The 21,041-nt window shown below is 57.6% G+C and overlaps 1 protein-coding gene across 3 annotated transcripts in view; it reads left to right on the forward strand.

The window, feature by feature from the left end:
- Nucleotides 1–391: 391 nt before the first annotated feature.
- The window catches only part of BCORL1 (BCL6 corepressor like 1), a 62,697-nt gene continuing 42,047 nt past the window's right edge, over nucleotides 392–21,041 (forward strand). The window contains exon 1 of one of the 3 annotated variants that reach the window (XM_029067388.2): nucleotides 392–700. Coding sequence is in view for 1 of the 3 variants with exons in the window: in XM_029067386.2 (XP_028923219.1) it covers nucleotides 1,041–1,056 (16 nt within the window). In the remaining 2 variants the exon portion in view is untranslated. Of the gene's footprint in view, nucleotides 701–738; nucleotides 1,057–3,679; nucleotides 3,841–21,041 lie in introns of those variants that run through there. The other 2 variants (XM_029067386.2, XM_029067387.2) reach the window with 2 other exon arrangements.

Below are 21,041 nucleotides of genomic sequence, written 5' to 3' on the forward strand. Positions count from 1 at the left end.
TTTGGAATATTGGCTCTCTCCCCTCCTCTTCCAACCTTCCGTCACTTGGGACGAAAAGGAGGCCGGCGGCCCTTTGTCACTCTCAGCTCCACCCGAGGGAGCCGCTCCAAGGATCCGGTACTTACATACCAAAAGAGCCAATTGACTCCAAACTCTGTTGCCCCGGAAAGCTGATGCCACCAGACCTAACCCCCGGAATAAATCAATCATCAAGGCGCGATCAGCAGCCAGCGAACTTTCACAGAGGGACACCTCCGGAGGGGAAGAGCGTGTCCACCACGGCGAGGCCAGGCTCGGGGCGGCCCCGTTCATTCGGTGGTATTTATTGAGCGCTGACGCTGTGCGGGGCCCCGTGCTAAGCGCTTGGAACGCGCGGTTCGGCAACGGATAGAGACGATCCCCCCGCCCAACGACGGGTGGGTAGGACGGAGAGGCAGGGTGGGGAAACGGCATCGACCCCGATGCCAACATCCACACAGAGAGAACGGTGGGCATCCACGGAGAAAAGCCGGGCTCGGAAGCCAACGAAAAGTTTTCGGTGCCCGGCGAAGACGGCTTGGGCGAGCAAGCCGGGCAGGAGTGGCGTCCCCCGGAGTCGTTCGGGCGTCTCTTATCCCGGCGAGAATTCCCGAGGGCCGGAATGGAAGCGGCCCCAGGACGGGGGAAGGAAAACGCCGGGGGGCCCGAGGAGAGAGGAGAGGTGAGCGGGTCCCCTCCAGCCCAGATGCTGCCGCTAAGCCCGCCCCGGGATCGATGATGATGATGATGATGATGATGATGATGATTTTCAACCCGAGCTAAGGAGCGTGGACGGATTTCTGCCAAGGGCTGCGAGGCGGGCTGCTCCGGAGCCCTTCCGTCATCCGAGGCCACGGTGCCTTCGGGGAAGGAGCGGGCAACGGCTCCGGGCGAAGCCGCCCCGGAGAAGCCGAGGCAGAAACCGGCGGCTCCCGCCTCCTTCCTAAGCGACTCTCCGAGGTGGGGTCGGATGTGCAGCGCCGGAGGGGAGCGGCCCTGAGACCTCCCTCCGGCTGGCACGGATGAATCCGGAGCCGGGTGAGGTCGGCGGGGCGGGGGGCGCCGGGGGGAGCCGGGGGGAGCCGGGGGGAGCCGGTCCGGGGGGCTCCGGGATGCGAGGGAAGGAGCACGGTGGGGAGGGGACACCCCGGAGAGAGGGGGGCGTTTGGGAGCGGCGGCCGGGCGGGAGCTTCCCCTCGGCCGGTCCCGGCCGCCCTTCCTCCCCCGCCCGGTGCCCGCCCCGCTCCCGTGCGCCTCGGCCGTGGCCCGGCGGGGCGGGGGGGCGGCTCCGTGGGAACGCGGCCGCCCCGGGGCTCCCCCGACCCCCGGACGTTGCCCGGGCGGCACCTGTCCCACCGGGCACCGACTCCCCGCCCGGCCCGGCCCGGCCCGGCCCGGCCCGGCCCGGCGCGGCGCGGCGCGGCGCGGCCCGGCGCGGCCGTTGCTTTCCACCTCCCTCGTCCAGAACGGGGGCCAGCCGCCCAACGAGAGGCTCGGTCCGAGCGGATGGGGGCCGGAGGCGCGGCCGGCCCGGGCCTGGGAGCCGGGGAGCGGGCAGCGGGAGCCGGGGGCGGCGTCTCCCTCGGCCCGGGCTGTGCGCGGCTCCCCGGAGGAGGTTCCGGCTTCCCCGGGGCGGCTCGGCTCGGCTCGGCTCGGCTCGGCTCGGCTCGGGAGGGGAGGCCCCGCGACCTGCAGGCCCGGCCCCGCTCCGCCTCGGACCCCCGAGCCGGTCCCGGGGCCCCGCCGCGCCCCAACGGCCGCGGGGAAACTCGCCCGGCCGCACGGGGGCGCCGGCGGGGCCAGGTGAAGGGCGGGGCCGGCCGGCGGGGAGACCCGCCCGGCCGCAGGGGGGCGCCGGCGGGCCCGCCGGGGAAAGTTGCCCGGCCGCAGGGGGGCGCCGGGCGAAGCACGGGACCGGCCGCGGGGAGAGTGGCCCCGCCGCCGGGGGGCGCCGGCGGGAACGGGCCAGGTGAGGGGCGGGCCCGGGGGCGGGGCCGCCTCCGGCCGGGGGGTGTGGGCGAGGGCAGGGCGGCGAGAAACGTGCGGCCCTCCTCCTCCCCCTCGGTTCCGACCGAGGCGCGGGCCGTGACCTCACGGGGCGGACGGCGGACGGGGACCGGGCCCGGTGGGTCGGGCGGGCGGGCGCGCGCGGGGCCGGGCCGGGCCGGGCCGGGCCGAGGGGCGGGGCGTCCCCGGTTTGGGGCGGGAGGCAGGGAGGCCGGGAGGCCGGGAGGCCGGGACCCGAGCCCCGCGGGCCCGGCGGGCGGGGGATGGAGGCGGAGCGGGCCGGAGGCTGAACGGGATCGGAGGCGAAGGTCGGCGGAGTTGGGGCCGGTGGCGGGGCCGGGCCGGGCCGGGCCGGGAGGGGAGGGGAGGGGAGGGGAGGGGGCCCCGGGCGCCCCCGCGACAACCGGCTCGGGCACATAATGGGGTGGGCACCGGGAAGGACGGTTAGACGGTGGCGGGCGGCGATTCCGGGAAGAGGAGCCCCTAGCCCTGCAGTTACGCCTCGGGGCCCCCCGCCCCGAGCCCCCAGCCGCCCCCCGGGGGGCACCGAAGCCTCCCCGACGCCCCCCTCCCGGACCCCCGGGCTTCTCCCGGGCTCGGGCGGAAAGGGGCCCGGACTTTGGCGGCGGCGGCGGCGGCGGCGGCGGCATCCCGCTTGGCCCCGTATTCCTCCTAATCCTCTTTGGAGTCAGCGCCGGGATCGGGGATCGCCTCCTCCATCCCTACGACGAGCGAGCCGATGGATTTCGAGGATCGGGACTCGATCCCCGGATATCCACGCCGGGGATACCGAGTCGCCCCCGACCGCCCACCCCTTTTCCCCCCCGCGGGGTGTTTCCCCGGCTGGGGGAAGGTATTTATCTGTCGCCCTAAGGGTCGGCGTGGCGGGGGAGGACCGGTCTCGGCGGGGAAAGTGGCCAAGGCACAAAGTAGGGTGGCCCCCGGAATGACTTGGGCGGGGGGCGGGGGAGGGGAAAGTGACCCCCCGGAGTGCCTCGGTTTCCCGGCGGGGAGAGGAGCCTCGGCTCCGGGGGAGGGGTTCCGGGGAGGGAGAGGGGAGCAGGAGGAGCAGGAGGAGGAGGAGGAGGAGGAGGAGGAGGAGGAGGGGAGAGGGGGGTGGGGGGAGTCACGCCCAGCCAGGCAGGGGAGCCTCCCTCCGCTCCGGCCCCTGGGAGGAGGGGACTTGGTGCGGCTGCTCAGTGCCGCCGGCGGCGGAGGGCTCGGGGCCGGGAGCGTGGGGCTGAGCGGCGGGGGTCGGGGGAGCCCGGGCTCCGGGGCAGTGACCCCTGGGCGGCCGGGGCTCCGGGGGGGCGGGCAGGACCAGCCCGGGCGGCGGCGGCGGCGGCGGCGGCGGCGGCAGCAGCCTTCCCCCACCCGTTCCGACCTCTCCGCGATCTTCTCCCCTCCCTCCCTGTGTCACCGGGGCCGCCGGCTCTGCCCCCGCGGTGGCGGCGGCGGCCTCGGCGGCCTCGGCGGCGGCGGCGGCGGCCGGGCGCGGGGCACTCTGGGAGTTGTAGTCCCCGGGCGGTGGGGGGGCGGCGGGGGGGCGCGGGGGCGGCGCGGCGGGCGGACTCCATTTCCCGGCGGGCCCCGCGGCGGCCCCCGCCGGCTGCTCCCCCTCGCTCCGGCTGCTGCCGCGGCCAGTGTCTCCTCCGCTGCCGCCGAGCCTCCGCTCGCAGTTCCCGGAGTCCCACCGGCCGCCGCCGCCGCCGCCGGAGGCGACGCCGACGAGGAAGAGGAGGGGCGGGAGGAGGAGGAGGAGGAGGAGGAAGGGGGCGGCCGCCCGACCTCCCGGCGGAGCCCACCCGGGAACAGGTGCGTCTTCCTCCGCTCCCTCTCCTCGTCTTCCTCGTCTTCCTCGTCTTCCTCGTCCCGGTCCCGTTGCCGTCCCTCCCCCGCGTCCCCGCCGCCCCGGACGGCCGGTCCTCCTCCCCGGCCCGCCTCCGGGGGGCTGCGCCCGCCGCCCCTCGCCAGGTGAGACTTGAGTCGCCCGGGCTCCGGACCGAGTCTCCTCCCGGGGCGGGGTCTCCATGGAAACGGGGGCCGGAGAAGGGGGGGGGGACGACGACGACGACGACGACGACGACACCCCGTCCTCGCCCCGGACGGTCGGAGCCTCGCAGCGGGGGCGTCCGGGGCTCCCCGCCGGCTTCGTCCCGCCGAGGTCCCGGGGAGGGCGGGGAGGACCGGAGTCCCGTGCTGGGGACGGGGCCGTCCCGGGGCCCGGGAAGGACCGGCACCGGGACGGGACGGAGAAGGAGAAGGAGAAGGAGGAGGAGACGGAGCCGCCGCCCGAGAGGTCCGGGGCGGGGCGGGAAGCGGGCGGGAGGCCGTCCCGCCGCGGCCGGCACCGGGGGGCCCGGCCCAGGCCGCGTGGGAGGGGACGGGACGGGGCGGGACCGGTCCCGGGGCCGTCGAGGTGCGGCCCCAAGGTCCCGCCGAGCGGCCCCGGCCCGACCCCCAGCCTCCCCTCCCCTCCTCTCCCCTCCCCTTCCCTCCCCTTCCCTCCCCGCCCCGCCCCGCCCCGCCGCGCCGGAGGGAAGCATCTCCGCACAAATGAAGGCCGGGGCCGGACCGGCCGGAGGACGGGGCGAGGGGCGCTAGGCGGAGGAAAAAACACAGACCCTCCACCTCCACCTCTTCCCCCCCCCACCCCTCCCCAAAACAACAAAAAACGGAAACTCCACCGCGGCCCCCAAGGCCGAGGCCGGCTCGGGCGAGGCGGTGGGGAGGTGCGGGGAGAGGGGGACCCCAGAGGTTGAAGCCAGGTTGGGCGAGGCGGTGGGCTGCGGGAGAGGGGGACCCCAGTGAGGCCGGGTTTGGCGAGGCGAGGGGGGGCTGGGGGAGAGGGGGACCCCAAAGGTTAAGGCCGGGTTTGGCGAGGCGATGGGGGAGACGGGGACCCCCCCAAAAGGTCGGGTTTTGCGAAGCGATGTGGGGCCGGGGGAGTGGGGGACCCCAAAAAGGTCGGGCTTTGCGAGACGATGTGTGGGGCTGGGGGAGTGGGCGACCCCAACAAGGTCGGGTTTTGCGAGGCGATGTGGGGCTGGGCCGGAGGGGGACCCCAGTAAGGTCAGATTTTGCAACGCGATGTGGGGCTGGGCGGGAGAGGGGGACCCCAAAGGTTAAGGCCGGGTTTTGCGAGACGATGTGGCGCTGGGGGAGAGGGGGACCCCAATAAGGCCAGGTTTTGCGAAGCGATGTGGGGCTGGGGGGGAGGGGGGACCCCAAACGTTAAGGCCAGGCTTTGCGAGACGATGGGGGAGAGGGGGACCCCAATAAGGCCGGGTTTTGCGAGACGATGTGGGGCGGGGGGAGAGGGGGACCCAATAAGGTCAGCTTTTGTAACGCGATGTGGGGCTGGGCGTGAGAGGGGGACCCCAAAGGTTAAGGCCGGGTTTTGCGAGACGATGTGGCGCTGGGGGAGAGGGGGGGCCCCAATAAGGTCAGGTTTTGCGAAGCGATGTGGGGCTGGGGGGGGAGGGGGACCCCAAAGGTTAAGGCCGGGTTTTGCGAGACGATGCCGGGCTGGGTGTGAGAGGGGGCCCCAATAAGGTCAGGTTTTGCGAAGCGATGTGGGGCTGGGAGGGGGAGGGGGGGACCCCAAACGTTAAGGCCGGATTTTGCTAGACGATGTGGGACTGGGGGAGAGGGGGACCCCAACGAGGCCAGGTTTTGCGATACGATGTGGGGCTGGGGGTGAGAGGGGGCCCCCAAAGGTTAAGGCCAGGTTTTGCGAGACGATGGGGGGCTGAGGGAGAGGGGGACCCCAACGAGGCCAGGTTTTGCGATACGATGTGGGGCTGGGGGTGAGAGGGGGCCCCCAAAGGTTAAGGCCAGGTTTTGCGAGACGATGGGGGGCTGAGGGAGAGGGGGACCCCAATAAGGCCAGGTTTTGAGAGGTGATATGGGACTGGGGGTGAGAGGGGGCCCCCAAAGGTTAAGGCCAGGTTTTGCGAGGTGATTTGGGGCTGGGGGAGAGGGGGACCCCCAGTGAGGGTCAGGTTTTGTGAGGTGATGGACTGGGGGAGAGAGGGGGACCCCAGAGGCTAAGGTCAGGTTTTGTAAGGCGATGTGGGGCTGGGGGAGAGGGGGACCCCAAAGTTTAAGGCCAGGTTTCGTGAGGCGATATGGGGCTGGGGGAGAGAGGGGGATCCCAGAGGTTAAGGCCAGGTTTTGCGAGGCGTTGTGGGGCTGGGGGAGATGGGAGATGCAGGGATGGGGACGGGCCCCGGAGGGGTTGGGGCGACTTGGGCAGCAGTGTGGCAGGGCGGGATTCTGGGGAGGGGGCGATCAACGTGGGCTTCCTGACTCGGGGTAAATCGGCACCCTGATGTCTAAAGACTCCTGGCGGGGCCAGCAGTGGACCCTCTGTCGGGGGAGGGCAGAAATGAAGGATGTTTGGATGGGGTGTTATATGTGGTGTGTGAGAGACGACAGAAAGACTTCCTGATAGTTCAACATATGGTGAGGTTATAGGGGGAGGTCTCAACTTAGAAGTTTGTGTGAAGCCAGAGAGGAGTAGGGTCCACGAGAAGGAGGATGCCCCAGTGGGGTGTTACCTAATGGGCAGGGGTGGCTTCCAAGTGCGTAGGCAGCGCGGTGCTCCGCACTCAGTAAATACCTTGGATTTTCAGGGTTTTCCAGGGAAGGGTCGAGGGGTAAAATGATAACTGGTGGAATCGAGCCGGCCGTAGGAGTTAAACAACGGGTCTGCCGCTTCGGAGTGAAAGGTGCGAGGGAGAGTCGGCGGGGTCTGCGAGGAGCACCCGGGGAAGGAGAATATAGGGAGAGATCGGGGCAGAGCCGCCAAGTTTTGGAATGAGGGCCAATGAGATATCCGTCAATCGTATTTATGTGAAAGAAACTAGAGGCAGGCTGTCCACAGAAAGGTAGCTCTGAGGAGACTTGTGGTTATCTTGTGGCGGGACTGAAACTCTCAGGATTTTGTGAAGGGACAGAAACAGCGACGTATCAACGGTTCTTTAGCACTGAGTAGAGTTTACATTCTGAAGCAGAAATGGGAATGTTCTGCATCGGCTTTGAGCGGGACCTGGGGCAGAGGATTGCTGATCTAATAAGAGCCGTGTCTGAGCAAGGGGTCCGAGTTGGAGAAGCGGGGATGTTTCTTTGTAATCGGCCAGAGCGAATGGGTATCGGGGCCAGAGGAAGAAGGGGACTTGTTTGGGGTCGGGATAAGAAGAATAGAAGCTGCCTTCCTGTTGTGCAACTAGGTGAATTCAGGGTCGGACCCTGAATTCGAATTGGCAGAGTGAGAGGGAATCCAAAAAGGAATACTGCCCAAGAGATGGAGTCTCATAAGTAGTCAGAATATTCTGGTTTGGCAGCAACATTAGAGTGAAAGATGGTACTCTGATTCTTCTGAAGGGGCAGAAGAAGGAGGTTCCGCCATCCATCGGGTCAGCATGAGATAGAGGAAAAAGGGCCTGGGTCAGGCTGAGTAGCCCAGACTTTTGACAGTGTGAATGCAAGGCCCCTGTCTGGATGCTGTGGTTGGAAAGGTGACTTCTAAAGCAAGGCTGAGAGATCCTTTAAGGGAATGACAGACTATGTTCTGTGAGGAAAGACGGCAGAGGGAAGTCCTGAGGGAGAAGACAGGAAAGGGAGATCTTTCCTGCTTCGACACTGAGTGAGGAGGAAGAGGCTAACCATCAAAGGGATAGAGTGTGGTCCAGTGGCTGGACGAGGTAAGGAGAATCGAGGGAACCTCTTAATCCCCTAGTTCGCCGTCTTCCACGTTGGAACTGAGGGACCGTCTGGGATCTTCCCTTGTCATGTGAGCCGCGACAAGGGCCAGGCTTTGCCATGGGACGGCTGTACTGACGTGGAGTAAGGTAATAGTAAATTGAAGGGGTCTGAGAGAAGCCGTAGGGAAAAGAGAAGTGTGTTTAGGTGGTTGGGGGTGGGGGTGGGGGCTGGAATGTGATAAAAGGTAAAGAAAATGGGGGTTGTGGAAAGGGGAAGCCAACATCAAACAGAATAGGGTTCTGGGAAATAATCTGAGGTGCCAGAAGGGGTCCTTGAGTTTGGCAGCCTTGTGGAGAACAAAGAAGGGATCCTAGGAATAAGGCCAGCAATAACTGGAAATCTTAGATTAGGACAAAGGATGGGACTCAGAAGTCCACGTTGTCCAAGCAGGACCCCGCCCGTGTTTCGGAGGGTGGCACGCCGGGGTACCGAAGCAAAGATGCGGTCCTGATGGCATCCTGAAGTGGCAGGGTTGCTCGGGATTACTCCTTGTCTCGTAGTTCTGGGTGCTTCTGTTGTTTCTTCAGATGCTCTCCCCCCCCCCCCCCCGTCTCGCATTAGTTAAGCACTTGTTATGTGCCAGGCACTGTACTACGCGGTGGGGTAGGTGGTAGATAGAAGCTGATCGGGTCAGACAGGGACCGTGTCCCACGTAGGGCTCACAGTCTTATTCCCCATTTTACAGAGGAGGTAACAGAAGCCCAGAGAAGTGAAGTGACTTGCCCAAGGTCACGCAGTAGGCCAGTGGCGGAGCCGGGATTAGAAACCAGGTCCTCTGACTCCCAGGCCCGTGCTCGATCCACTAGGCCACGCTGCTTCTCATTTCCTCATTCCCTCATTCCCTCCACTCGGGTTCTCAGGCTTGAAGTCGCGGGTCCCAGGCTGGTCCGTCGCTCCTGACAGGAGAGGCCATGGGACTCCGGCATCACTTCAAGCTCTCTGCCCCCCTCTTGTCGCCTCCTGCCTCGTCCGGGTGGCCAAAGCATTGCTTCTTCCCCACTAGCTGGTGCTCCACCCACTTCTCCCACTGCCCCTCCTGCCAGGCTCAGCACCCGAAGACGTTGAGCAGAACCTACCATAGTCCCTTCCTTCACATTGTACCGTCTCTTTTGACCTGGAACCTAGCTTCCTTTTCACTTTTAAAAACCGGCTCCGCATGGCATGGGCTCTCCCTTCTCAGAAGGTATTCTCCGTATAAAGCGAGGGGCACCTCTACAACAGGGACCTAGCAGTTAAACAACATTTGTTTTTTGTTTCTTGAGAGTGAGTAGCGGGAGGGATGGGAGCTTTCTCCTGTGGGGGAAGGGGGAGGACACAGTCCTACAGATTTTTCTTAAAGAAAGGAAACTGCACAGGCTAGCCTGTACGTGAAGTGCATTTTCCTTTCTCTCGTGCTTTTGTTTTTGTTTTTAAGTTCTTTGTTCTACTGAATGATAATAATAATAATAGTGGTATTGGTTAAGCGTTAACTCTGTACCAAGTTGTGGACTAAGGTTGGGGGAGATGCAGTAGAAGCACATGAGATGCAGTTCCCGTCCCACGAGGGCTTACGGCCTAAAGGAGAACAGATCTTTTCCCCATTTTTATCAGTGGGGAAACCGAGGCCCAGAGTAGCCGAGTGACTTGCCCAAGGTCACACAGCAGGCAAATGGTGGAGCTGGAATTAAAACCAGGTCACGGTCCCTGCCGTTGGCTAGCTAGCGAGAAGCAGTGTGGCGCAGTGGAAAGAGCACGGGCTTTGGAGTCAGGGCTCATGAGTTCGAATCCCAGCTCTGCCACTTGTCAGCTGTGTGACTGTGGGCAAGTCACTTAACTTCTCTGTGCCTCAGTTCCCTCATCTGTAAAATGGGGATTAAGACTGTGAGCCCCACGTGGGATAACCTGATTCCCCTGTGTTTACCCCAGCGCTTAGAACAGTGCTCTGCACATAGTAAGCGCTTAACAAATACCAACATTATTATTATTATTATTATTATTAGGTGGGATGGGATGGAGGGGATGGTTCAGCGTGACTGTCACCCGGAAGCCCAAAGCAGGGGCATGTCCACCTGCGGGTAGGGTCTCTCTTTCTCGTCCGTTCCCATCCCTCAGACGATAGCCGGTTTGAGTGGGTGATCCTCCGTTGGATTCTGGACTCAGCAGTACCCTTGGTTTCTGGGTGGCCCCTGGTATCTCGGCATCCCGCATTCCCACCAGTGGGAAAGAGAGTTCTCAACCGAACCCTATTTTAATTTTGCGGGCAGAGTTGGAAGAGACTCAGCCTTTGAAGGTACTCACACATGGCTGGAATCTGACCGTCAGCGGTGTCATCTTTGAATAGGAAGGACACAGCCACCTGTGGGCGGATGTGTATGTAAAGGTACACTACTTAGCAAACGTTGGCCGTAAAAGGACTTTTTGACCCCCTCTAGGAACACACCAGAATTCATACTTCTGTTAGCCAGGTCGGAGAAAAGCACAGAGGTGCTCAGTAAAGGCCAGGAGCCGGAGAGCAAGCACCTAGGCTGGAGAAAGCTACCCGGTGAGAATTGGTTTTTGTTTCTGTGAAGAACTGCCCTGCCACTCCCTATCTCTGGGCCCGATTTTCCCAAGGAATTTTCTCACTCACCCCCCGAGCGCTCAGGCCTGGGGGGCAATACTTCCAAGACCTATTTTTATCAGGGAAAAAAAAAAATTGGCTTTTACATTACCTCCTCGAGAGGGAGAAAGGGAAAAGCTAAGCTTCGTGTCCTTGACCTTTCACCCGATCCCCCTACAAACTCTTAGGATCTCCCTGTCAGCTTCAGCAGTGTGACCAACCTGCCGTCTTTGGGCCGGGAACCGCACCCCACTTTTACTGGGAACGCTTAGATTCGGCTTAAACGGATGCATGTTAACGTGCCTTTTTTCTCAGGGTGCGTTTCCAGGGCAAAGCGAGCGATCCCTCAACTGAGAAGGAGTCGGAGAGTGGAATCTCCTAGCAAAGAGTGATGGTCTTGAAATAGGAGAAAGCGAGAACCGGACCGACTCGAAAAGGGCCAGAGAGGATTAGGAATGTTGGTTGTGGGTGGGAGTTCCGAAGCCACTAGAGGTGAATGGTTGAAAGGCGAAGGTGGAGTGGGACAGTGCATAAAGTGAAAGGTCCTAGGACAGAACTGGGCGCAGGAGGGGGGACTTGTTGGGGGAGCATTACTGAGAGAGAAGCAGTGTGGTCTAGTGGAAAGAGCACGGGCCTGGGAATCAGGAGGAGGAGGACCTGAGTTCTAATCCTGGCTCTGCCACTTGTCTGCTGGGTAACCTTGGGCAAGTCACTTTACTTGGAGAAGCAACGTGGCTCAGTGGAAAGAGCACGGGCTTTGGAGTCAGAGGTCATGGGTTCGAATCCCGGCTCGGCCACTTGTCAGCTGTGTGACTGTGGGCGAGTCACTTAACTTCTCTGGGCCTCAGTTACCTCATCTGTAAAATGGGGATTAAGACTGTGAGCCCCATGTGGGACAGCCTGATTCCCCTGTGTCTACCCCAGCGCTTAGAACAGTGCTCTGCACATAGTAAGCGCTTAACAAATACCAACATTATTATTATCATTATTACTTTTTTGTGCCTTCATTACAGCCTCTGTAAAGTGAGGATTAAGACTGCGAGCACCACGTGGGGCAGGGACTGTGTCCAACCCGATTCTACCGCAGTGTTTGGTACAGTGCCTGGCACCTAGTATGCGCTTAACAGAAACCTTTAAAAAAAAGGGGGGGTATCTGTGAGCCAGCGATCACAGAGGACATGGGAGTGATCCACAGGACATGGGATCCACGGGACATGGGCGTGAGAAATGCCCCCCCGAGGCTTGGATGAGCCCAGAGCAGCGATCGGTAGCTCATCCTAGGGGTGCCGCAGGCATAGGCGTGGGCGTAATGGGTAGAGCTCGGGCCTGGGAGTTAGAAGGGCATGGGTTCTAATTCTGCCTCTGTCACTTGTCTACGCTGTGACCCTGAGCAAGTCACTTCACTTCTCTGTGCCTCAGTTATGCCTCATCTGTAAAACGGAGATTGAGACTGTGAGCCCCGTGTGGGACAGGGACTGTGTCCAACCTGATTTACTTGTATCCCCGCCAGCGCGTAGTACAGTGCCTGGCAGATAGTAAGCACTTAACAGATACGATAATTATTGTTCTTATAGGCCTTCTCCGCTTTCCTCTGCTCCTAAACCGCCCCGGTCCCCAGACTCCACACCCCACTAACTTCGGGAAGCCACTACTTAGCTACCTACCTGACCCTCCCTGGCACTTGCAGACAGAGTCCGTTTTGCCTTCTGAATGTGGGCGTGAGGCTTTGGGAGGGTGGGGCTCCAGAGGGGTGTGGCTCGGGGGGGAGAGTTTAAGTTTTGAAGGGGGTGGGGCTTCAAGGGGATGTGGCTGTGAGTGGGCATGATTTCAAAGGGGTGGGGCTTTTAGGGCTCCGGCTTCCTGGCCTGAGGTGTGAAAAGCCCCAGAGGGGACAGGACCTACCCTCAACCTAGCAGGAATAATAACTGGTGTTCAAGCGCTTACTGTGTGCCAAGCACTGTACTAAGCGCTGGGGTAGATAGAAGATAATAATAATAATGTTATTTGTTAAGCGCTTACTATGGACCGAGCACTGCTCTAAGCTCTGGGTTAGATACAAGGTTATCAGAGGACACGGGTTCTCATCCCGGCCCCACCATTGGTCAGCTGGGTGACTTTGGGCGAGTCTCTTCACTTCTCTGTGCCTCAGTTACCTCATCTATTAAATGGGGATTAAGACTGGGAGCCCCACGTAGGACCGGCCGATGACCTTGTATCTTCCTGTGTGCTTGGCACTTAGTAAGCACTTAACAAATACCATTATTATTATTATTATTAGTCGAAGCCCTGGGGTAGGTACAAGGCTGTCCCTCGTGGGCTCACGGTCTGAGTTCCCATTTTACAGATGAGGGAACTGAGGCACAGAGAAGTGAAGTGACTTGCCCAGGGTCACAGCGTAGACAAGTGACAGAGCCAGAATTAGAACCCATGACGTTGTAACTCCCAGGCCCCGGGCTCTTGCCACTTAGCCACGCTGCCAGGTCTCAATCGGGGGCTCATGATCTTAGTAGGAGGGAGAAAAGGTATCAAATTTCCATTTTACAACTGAGGAGACTGAGGCACAGAGAAGTGAAGTGACTGGCCCAGGGTCACACAGCAGGCAAGTGGCTTCCTTCCTTCAGGAATGGGGGGAGAAAGGGGACAGAGTAGCGGCTAAGCTCCCCGTGGCTTCCTTGCCACTACATTTTCTGTTAGTCCCCACTCTAGCTCCGAGGGGGTCAGGCTACCCATAGATGCCCGCCCAGCCCCCCCCCAAATGAGAGTGAAGCCAACAACATTGCCCTTAAGGTCCACAGCCCAAGCAACTTCTCAAGTTGGGGCCCACGCCTGCAGGCCAGCCCCGTCAGGGCACTGATCGGTCCCAGAACCTACTCAGGGCTTGGGGAGAGGTGCACAGCAGAACGGAACGGCAGAGAAGGAAGACGACTCTCTGATACGGTTCAGGTTGAGCCGGAAGTGAGATGGTGTGTTACGGGGGTGAATATCGATCAGGATGACGGAGTCTCCCGGCGGGAACGGCAGACGAGCCCAACTCCTGAGACTTCAAGCCCGAGGACCCTCCCAGAGGAATCGATCGTAGTACTAGTGGATTGCCCGACGTCATTCACAATCTCTCGTCCCCGCCAACTGGGTTCCTGCTGGAAATGACCAGTATGGGCTAGAGTGTAATGGGAAGGGGAGACACACCTGGGAAAAAGAGGGGAGATGATTGCAAAATATCGAAATGAAGGAGTCGGGGGGAATCCTAGATTTGGGTTTCGACACAAAGGAAGTGAAAACCTTGTTTCAGTTCCAGAAGGATTGGGTCTTAATAGATGATAGCAGGAAAGTTTTATGGCCATTCAGATTGCGGGGAGATGGTGGGAGACGCTGTTTTTCCACCACTGACAAGTCAGTTTTAATTTTTTTCCAGTATAACCTTTCTAGCACATTGTGCGATTCTTATTATAATTCCTATTTAGTGTAGCACTGTCCTTTATAATGGCTACTGCTTTTTCACTTGCTCATAACTTTTTGTTGAAATAATTCCTTTTAGATTGAAATTGAGACTCTTGAAAAATTCTCAGGGTATTTAGGTTCCCTATCCCTCCTGCCTTCTGCCTCCTTTTTTGATCTCCCTGTCTCTCGCCATTATGTGTTCTCTTCCTTACATCTGCCCCTTCTGTCCGTGGTTCCTCCCTTCCCTCTTTCACTTACCCCCCCCGACCCCCACCCCCCAGACTCACCCTCCCTTCCCTTCCTCATTTTTCCCCTTTTTCCGTCCAATTCCATCTGGCTCCACCCTTGTCTGTCCCTCACTGCTCCCAGAGCCAAAAGAGTGGGAAAGAGCTTTTCAGGAGTTGAAAGAAGAGGAGGCCCTCCAGTGCCTCTTCTCCAAAATGAATCAGGCAGAGATCATTTGCTCTGGACTCTGGCTACCATGATGGTCAAATAAGTTGACACCGCCCCTGCCTGCCCCCGCTAGGCCGGCCTGGACCAAGTATCCCCTAAGTTTTAGCCCATGAGAGTAGATCAGGCCAGCTCCAAGTGAAATTCAGCTAGGTCTGTGAAGAATTGAAACAGCCTCCCGCCTCCCAGGCCATTTTGGGGAATTTAGGCCGGGAGAGCCTTGTTCCCGGGTACGGAGAGTGGCTTCGTCTCAGCATGAGTGCTCTCGGGACTGCGACGACATATAGTCCCAGCAGCCTCGGAGGCAACCGAACTGATGGGGAGTGGAGCAGTAGAGACCCCCCCCCCCCCCCAGGAAAGACCCCAGATGAATTTCCAGGCCCGACTGCACTCACTTGTGGTCCAGTGGAGCTCTCGCCCGGGCCCCCCCGGGGTCAGGACTGGGCGGGGTCTGTCTGGCGTGGGTCGGGTTTAGCCAGGACTCAGATTTCCGGTCTGGGCAGAGGCTCCGCCGGCCGGCCTGCAGCTGAGGCGTGCACATGTGGCAGGGGAAGGACCACTGGACCTCCCCTTTAAAGAACAACAACCCCAAATCCCCGTTCGAGCAACCAACGTGAACCGACCCGGGGTTTGGCTTCTCTGTTCTCGGCGCTACCTCCTCAGAAGTGATAATGGCAGGAGATCAGACCCTGGTCTAAACCCTGCTCTCTTGCCCTTGTTCCTCAATGCTTTAACCAAAGGAATGTGGGTGGCAAGAACTTGCCCAGATCAGAGCTGCAGGTGCAACTTAAAAACAAAAAATGGAATTGGGGGCTTTCTTTTCGGTTGGATTCCAGGTGAAGGTGGGATTTGAATGTAAATTTGATTGGAGTTCCCTCAGTATCCGAGTTTCCCAGAAGTGTCTAAGTTTCCGTGGTCTGTAGGTGATCTGAACGAGTTTCTTCTTCTCCCCCCATAGTACCCGACTTACTAAGCAGGGTGTATGTTTAGTGACTGAAAGACTTTGGCTCTCTATTAATTGTGGTGATAAAGAAGGAAACCTTTAAAAAAAATCCTCCCTCCACCCCAACCAAGAAACAAGTCACCTCCTCCTTGTAGAACATTTTTTTTTAAAAAAAACCCATCACCGGAAGGACTGAGTTAATTTAAAGACGGTTGCATTTTAGGATCATATTTCCTTCAGATAATGAAAAAGTTGAGGTAAATTTGAAGAGAAATGAATACTGGCAAAAGGTGGCAATTTTTGTATCTCAGCACCTGTGACAGAACATTTTTCATTTGGATTTTCCAGAGGCTCCAAGCGAGGAAGGAGTTTCTCAGACAGTTGAGGTTCTGTAAGGCAGGGGAACCCTAGATTGGGATTTCAGTACTAGCTCATGATAGACAGGAAACGTTTCAGCCAACTCTGTTGTACCCTCCCCAGCGCTTAAGACTCTGTTCTGTCCACCGTGAGCACTCAGTAAATACCGTTGATTGTACGGACGGCATGGTGTGGTGCTATAATTCAGATGTACTCCCCCCAGAGGGTAGGGAAACAAAATCCCACTGGCTCACGCCTAAGGTAGGAAATGACAGATACACAAGCACGAAGTAGAGGACTAGGGGACTTTGGTCTATAGTTACAAATATTACAGTGGCTGAGAAAAAATTGACTGTAGCTTGAAGTCCCATGAAGTCTCCCCCTCTAGACTGTGAGTTCATTGTGAGCAGGGAATGTGTCTACCATAGAATGTGGTAGGATAGGATAGAATGTGTCTGTTATATTGTACTCTCCCAAGTGCTTAGTTCAGTGCTCTGCACACAGAAAGCGCTCAGTAAATACCATTAATTGATTGATTTAATGCCCCCCCCCAATCCGTTAGCCGTTGTATACGTGATGTAATTTTTTTTCCCTACTGACACCGTAATGTACTGCCATCTCCTTAAGTTGGCTACTATACGAGTAAGAAATGTGGCCAGTGTAAAATGGCTAAAGGGTCCTGTGCTGCTTTGCTTTTTATGGCTTTCCTCTACTTTCCTGTCATGCCGATAGACACTTTAGCGTCGATGTAGTGGTCGGAAGAAATGTTTTTGTTCATCATGCCATCGCAGCCACCTTTAAAGTAGAACGAACAGCGCCTTGACAATAGGACGGCAGCACTGCCCAGTGGTTCGTGAGAGGGATGGATAGCCAGCTGAAACGAGTGGGGGAACTGAAGACAGCGAGAAATAATTATCCAGCTCAAAATTGGGACCGAGTGCCGAGTTTGACATTCCAAGAAGCGACTGCGTTTTAACCCATGTGACGAGTTGTTTCACCCTGGTGAATAATTGGGATCTCAGCTGTACGGGACATGGTCAAGGAATCCCGTCAGGGGAACCGGGCCCAGAGCGGCACAGGGACTTGGATAGATTTGAGTCTGTGGAAAAATGGGGTGGTAAACTCGAACTGAGGTAAGATTGTCCCTAAGTAGGGTCCTCCAGGGTCTCGGGTCTGACCCGGGGACCTCCGGCCACAGAAAGGGGAGCTAGGCGCCGGCCAGGGAACTTGCCGGAGGGTGGCAGGGATGTCCTCATCTCACCTTTCTTCCAGTCTCCTGCTGGTGAGCCTGGGGCTGGGTAGGAGTTCCAGGTAAGCCCAGTGGGCTGTGCCTCTTCTGGGACTCAAAGTCCCAGCAGCATTTAGTGGCAACTGGCCGTGTAGTAATAATAATAATTCTGGTACTTGCTAAGTGCTTACTCTGTGCCAAGCCCCGTTCTAAGCACTGGGGGAGATAGAAGTTAATAGAGTTAGACACAGTCCTTGCCCCACATGGGGTTCACAGTCTTAATCCCCATTTTACAGATGAGGTAACTGAGGCCCAGGGAATTGCAGTGACTTGCCCGAGGTCACATAGGAGGTATGTGGCCGAGCTAGGATTAGAACCCAGGTCCTTCTTTCTCCCTGGCCCGTGCTCTATCCACTAAGCCACACTGCTCCTTTACCCCCTTTGCACTTCATTTCCCACTTCCCTACTCCTTTCCCAACAAACTGGTCAGGCCCAGTTGGGTGTTAGCCCAGGTGGTGGCCCAGCCCTGCTTCGGGCCAGGCTGCGTTATTGCTATTAATAAAAATAGTACTTATTAAGCGCTTACTATGTGCCAAGCACTGTTCTAAATACTGGGATGGATACAAGTGGATCAGGTGGGACACAGTCCCTCTCCTATATGGGACTCAAACCCTTATCCCCATTTTACAGATGAGATAACTGAGGCACAGGGAAATGAAATGACTTGCCCAAGGTCACACAGCAGACAAGTGGCAGAGCTGGGATTAGAATCCAGGACCTTCTGACTCCCGGGTCTGTGCTCTATCCATCGGGCCATGCTGCTTGGGCCACTGATACTGGCACTGGTGGTGATGCCAACTCAACCGGCCCTACTTAAGCTAATGAGGAAGTCATCACTCCTGTTGGGTGAGCCTGGCATCCCTGGACCAGTTGGGTCAAGGCTGCCACCAGTCCAGACTCTGCGCTTGTTGTGGGCAGGGAACATGTCTGTTACATTGTACTGTCCCGAGCACTTACTACGGTGTGCTCTGCAGTAGAGAAGTAGTAGAATGGCGTAGGGAATAGAGCACAGGCCCGGGAGTCAGAAGGTCTTCGCTTGTCTCCTGTGTGACCCTGGGCAAGTCATTTCACTTCTCTGGGCCTCATTTACCTCATCTAGGAAATGGGGATCGGGATTGTGAGCCCCATGCAGGAGCCGTGTCCAACCCGATCTGATTGTATCCCCGCCCAGCACTTAGTACAATGCCTGGCACATAGTAAGCATCTAACAAATACCACAATTATTACTATTATAAATACCACTGACTGTCTGACCACTCGGTTGGAAGTGGCCATGGTCCCGATTTAGCTGGTCTGACTGTGACCCAGTTTTTTGGGGTTTTTTTTTTTATGATGTTTGTTAAGCGTTTGCTATGTACCAAGCACTGGACTCAGTGCTGGGGTAGTTACGAGACAATCAGGTTGGACACAGACCCTGTCCCATATGGGGTTTGTAATCTTAAGAGGGAAAGAGAACAGATATCTCCATCCCTATTTTATAGACGAGGAAACCGAGGCACAGAACAGTGAAGTGACTTGTCCGAGGTCGCGTAGCGGACAAGTGGGGGAGGTGGGATTAGAATCCAGATCCTCCGACTCCCAGGCCCATGCTCCTCCCACTAGGCCTCGCTGCTTCTCAGTTTCTGCAGCTGCAGTTGTTTCCAACCAAGCAGTTGTGGTGAAGAATAGCCGAAAGGAAGAGTGAATACCCTCTCCCTTCTCCTCCTCCCTTCCCCTGCCTTCCATTTTTTCTTTTCCTTTTCTTCCGTATCCCCTTTACTCCCATCCTTCCTTTCCCTCCCTCCCTCTATTCAATCAATCAATGCTATTTACTGAGCACTTACTGTGTGCACAGCACTGTACTCAGTGCTTGGGAGAGTACAATGGAGCCGGTAGACACCTTCCCTACATAGTGAGTTTACAGTCTAAGGGACAAGACAGACATGAATATAAATGAATTGCAGACATGTACCTAAGTGCTCTGGGGGGCTGAGGGCGGGGTGAATACCAAGCCCCCAAAGGGTAAAAAATCCAAGTACATAGGTGACACAGAAGGGAGAGGGAATCGGGGAAAGAATGCTTAATTGGGGAAGGCCTCTTGGGTGAGATGAGACCTTAATACGGCTTTGAAGGTGGGGAGAGTGGTGTTTTGGGGTATATGGAGGGGGAGGGACTTCCAGACTAGGGGGAGGATGTGGGAGAGGGTCTGGCAGCGAAGTAGGCGAGAACAGGGTGCAGTGAGTAAACTGGTGCTAGAGGAGCCAAATGTGTGGGCTGGACTGTAGTAGGAAATCAGTAAAGTGAAGTAGGAGGGGCAAACTGATGATTGACTCCTGCCTCCCTCCTCCTTCTCCTTTGTCTTCTTCTCCTCTCTTTGGTCCTAACCCCTTTAGACTCTGCCCTCATCCCCCAAACTCTGTGGTGACCTAATCCCTCAGAGTGTGGTCATAGGTGAAAATATTTGGTAGTCAAATGAAATGGCTTGTTCTGCACACCGTAAATTGGGAAGGAAATTTTCTTGTAGAGAATTAAATTTCCAAGAAGTAATAATAATGTTGGTATTTGTTAAGCGCTTACTATGTGCAGAGCACTGTTCTAAGCGCTGGGGTAGACACAGGGGAATCAGGTTGTCCCACGTGGGGCTCACAGTCTTAATCCCCATTTTACAGATGAGGTAACTGAGGCGCAGAGAAGTTAAGTGACTTGCCCACTGTCACATAGCTGACAAGTGGCCGAGCTGGGATTCGAACCCATGACCTCTGACTCCAAAGTGGAAAGAGCAAGGCTCTGGAAGTCAGGAGACCTGGATTCCAATCTTGGCTTTGCCATTTGACTGCCGCGTTACCTCAGGCAAGTCACTTAACTTCTCTCTGCCTCAGTGTCCTCATCTGTAAAAAGGGGATAAGACACCCATACTCCCTCCTCCTTAGTCAGTGAGCCCTTGTGGGACAGGGACTGCTTCTGTGTATTAATAGCAACCCATTATTGGCTTGGACCTACCAAACAAACCAAATATTATTCATTCAATAGTATTTATTGAGCGCTTACTATGTGCAGAGCACTGTACTAAGCGCTTGGAATGTACAAATCGGTAACAGAGACAGTCCCTGCCCTTTGACAGGCTTACAGTCTAATCGGGGAGACGGACAGACAAGAACAATAGCAATACATAGAATCGAGAGCAATAAACGCACCCCTGAAGCATTTGTGGGGGTTGAGATGCAGACAGAATCATTCAGTTCACTCAGTCGTATTTATTGAGCACTCACTGTGTGCAGAGCACTGTACTAAGCGCTGGGAGAGTACAATATAATAATAATCAGGGCTTTTGGAGCTGGGAACCCCAAATATCACCCTAACCCTGGCCCAGGAACCCTGAAATCAGCTTCCTGGTGTTATAACAGGGAAGACTGTATTTTGGGCTTTTCCATCTCCTGTCCGAATTCCTGATCTCCCTCCCCTACCCACCTCACCCTACCCTGATGCCACCAAGTTGGCCACGGGACCCTCGCCAGGATCGAGAAAGATTGGGCAGACGGTGAGGGGAAGCACCGAACTATCAGCTAAACTGCCTTGGCTAGTGCAGGACCATTGCAGCCGGGGATTAGAGGTGAGGGATGGTTTAATAAGCAAAACTCTTTGTTGGAAGGAGGTGCGGTGGTTCTGCACAATGAACTGTTGTCACCCTTCTGCTCCAGCCCTGCTCTCTCTGACTCAGGCCGTGAGGCCCTGGTCCGGGGGGTCCTTCATCATCCCCAGCCAGCAGTGCTCTGCATACAGTAAGCGCTTAAAAAATGCGATTGAATGAATTCCCTGCCTGGCCAAGAGCCTCGCCGAAGCAGCCTGGCCTAGTGGCTAGAGCACTGGCCCGGAAGTCAGAAAGGACCTGGGTTCTAATCCTGGCTCTTCCACATGTCTGCTGTGACCTTCTCTGGGTCTCAGTTCCCTCCTCCGTGAAATGGGGATGAAGATCGTCCTATTTGTGTCACAGACTGTAGCCAACCTGATTATCTTGTATCTATCCCAGCACTTAGTACAGTGTCTGGGGCACAGTCAATATTTAACGGATAGCATTATAAAACCAAAAAAACCCAATGTCAGGGCAAAAAGACCCAGTCTGCCCAGTCACAATCTAGTGCTTTTAACCTGTGCTGAATTGAGACAGAAAGCACTCGTATCAAGATCCTAACGTGCTCTGCCAAATAATATTTGAC

The sequence above is a fragment of the Ornithorhynchus anatinus genome, chromosome 6 (assembly GCF_004115215.2).
Source record: "Ornithorhynchus anatinus isolate Pmale09 chromosome 6, mOrnAna1.pri.v4, whole genome shotgun sequence".
Lineage (NCBI taxonomy): Eukaryota > Metazoa > Chordata > Mammalia > Monotremata > Ornithorhynchidae > Ornithorhynchus > Ornithorhynchus anatinus.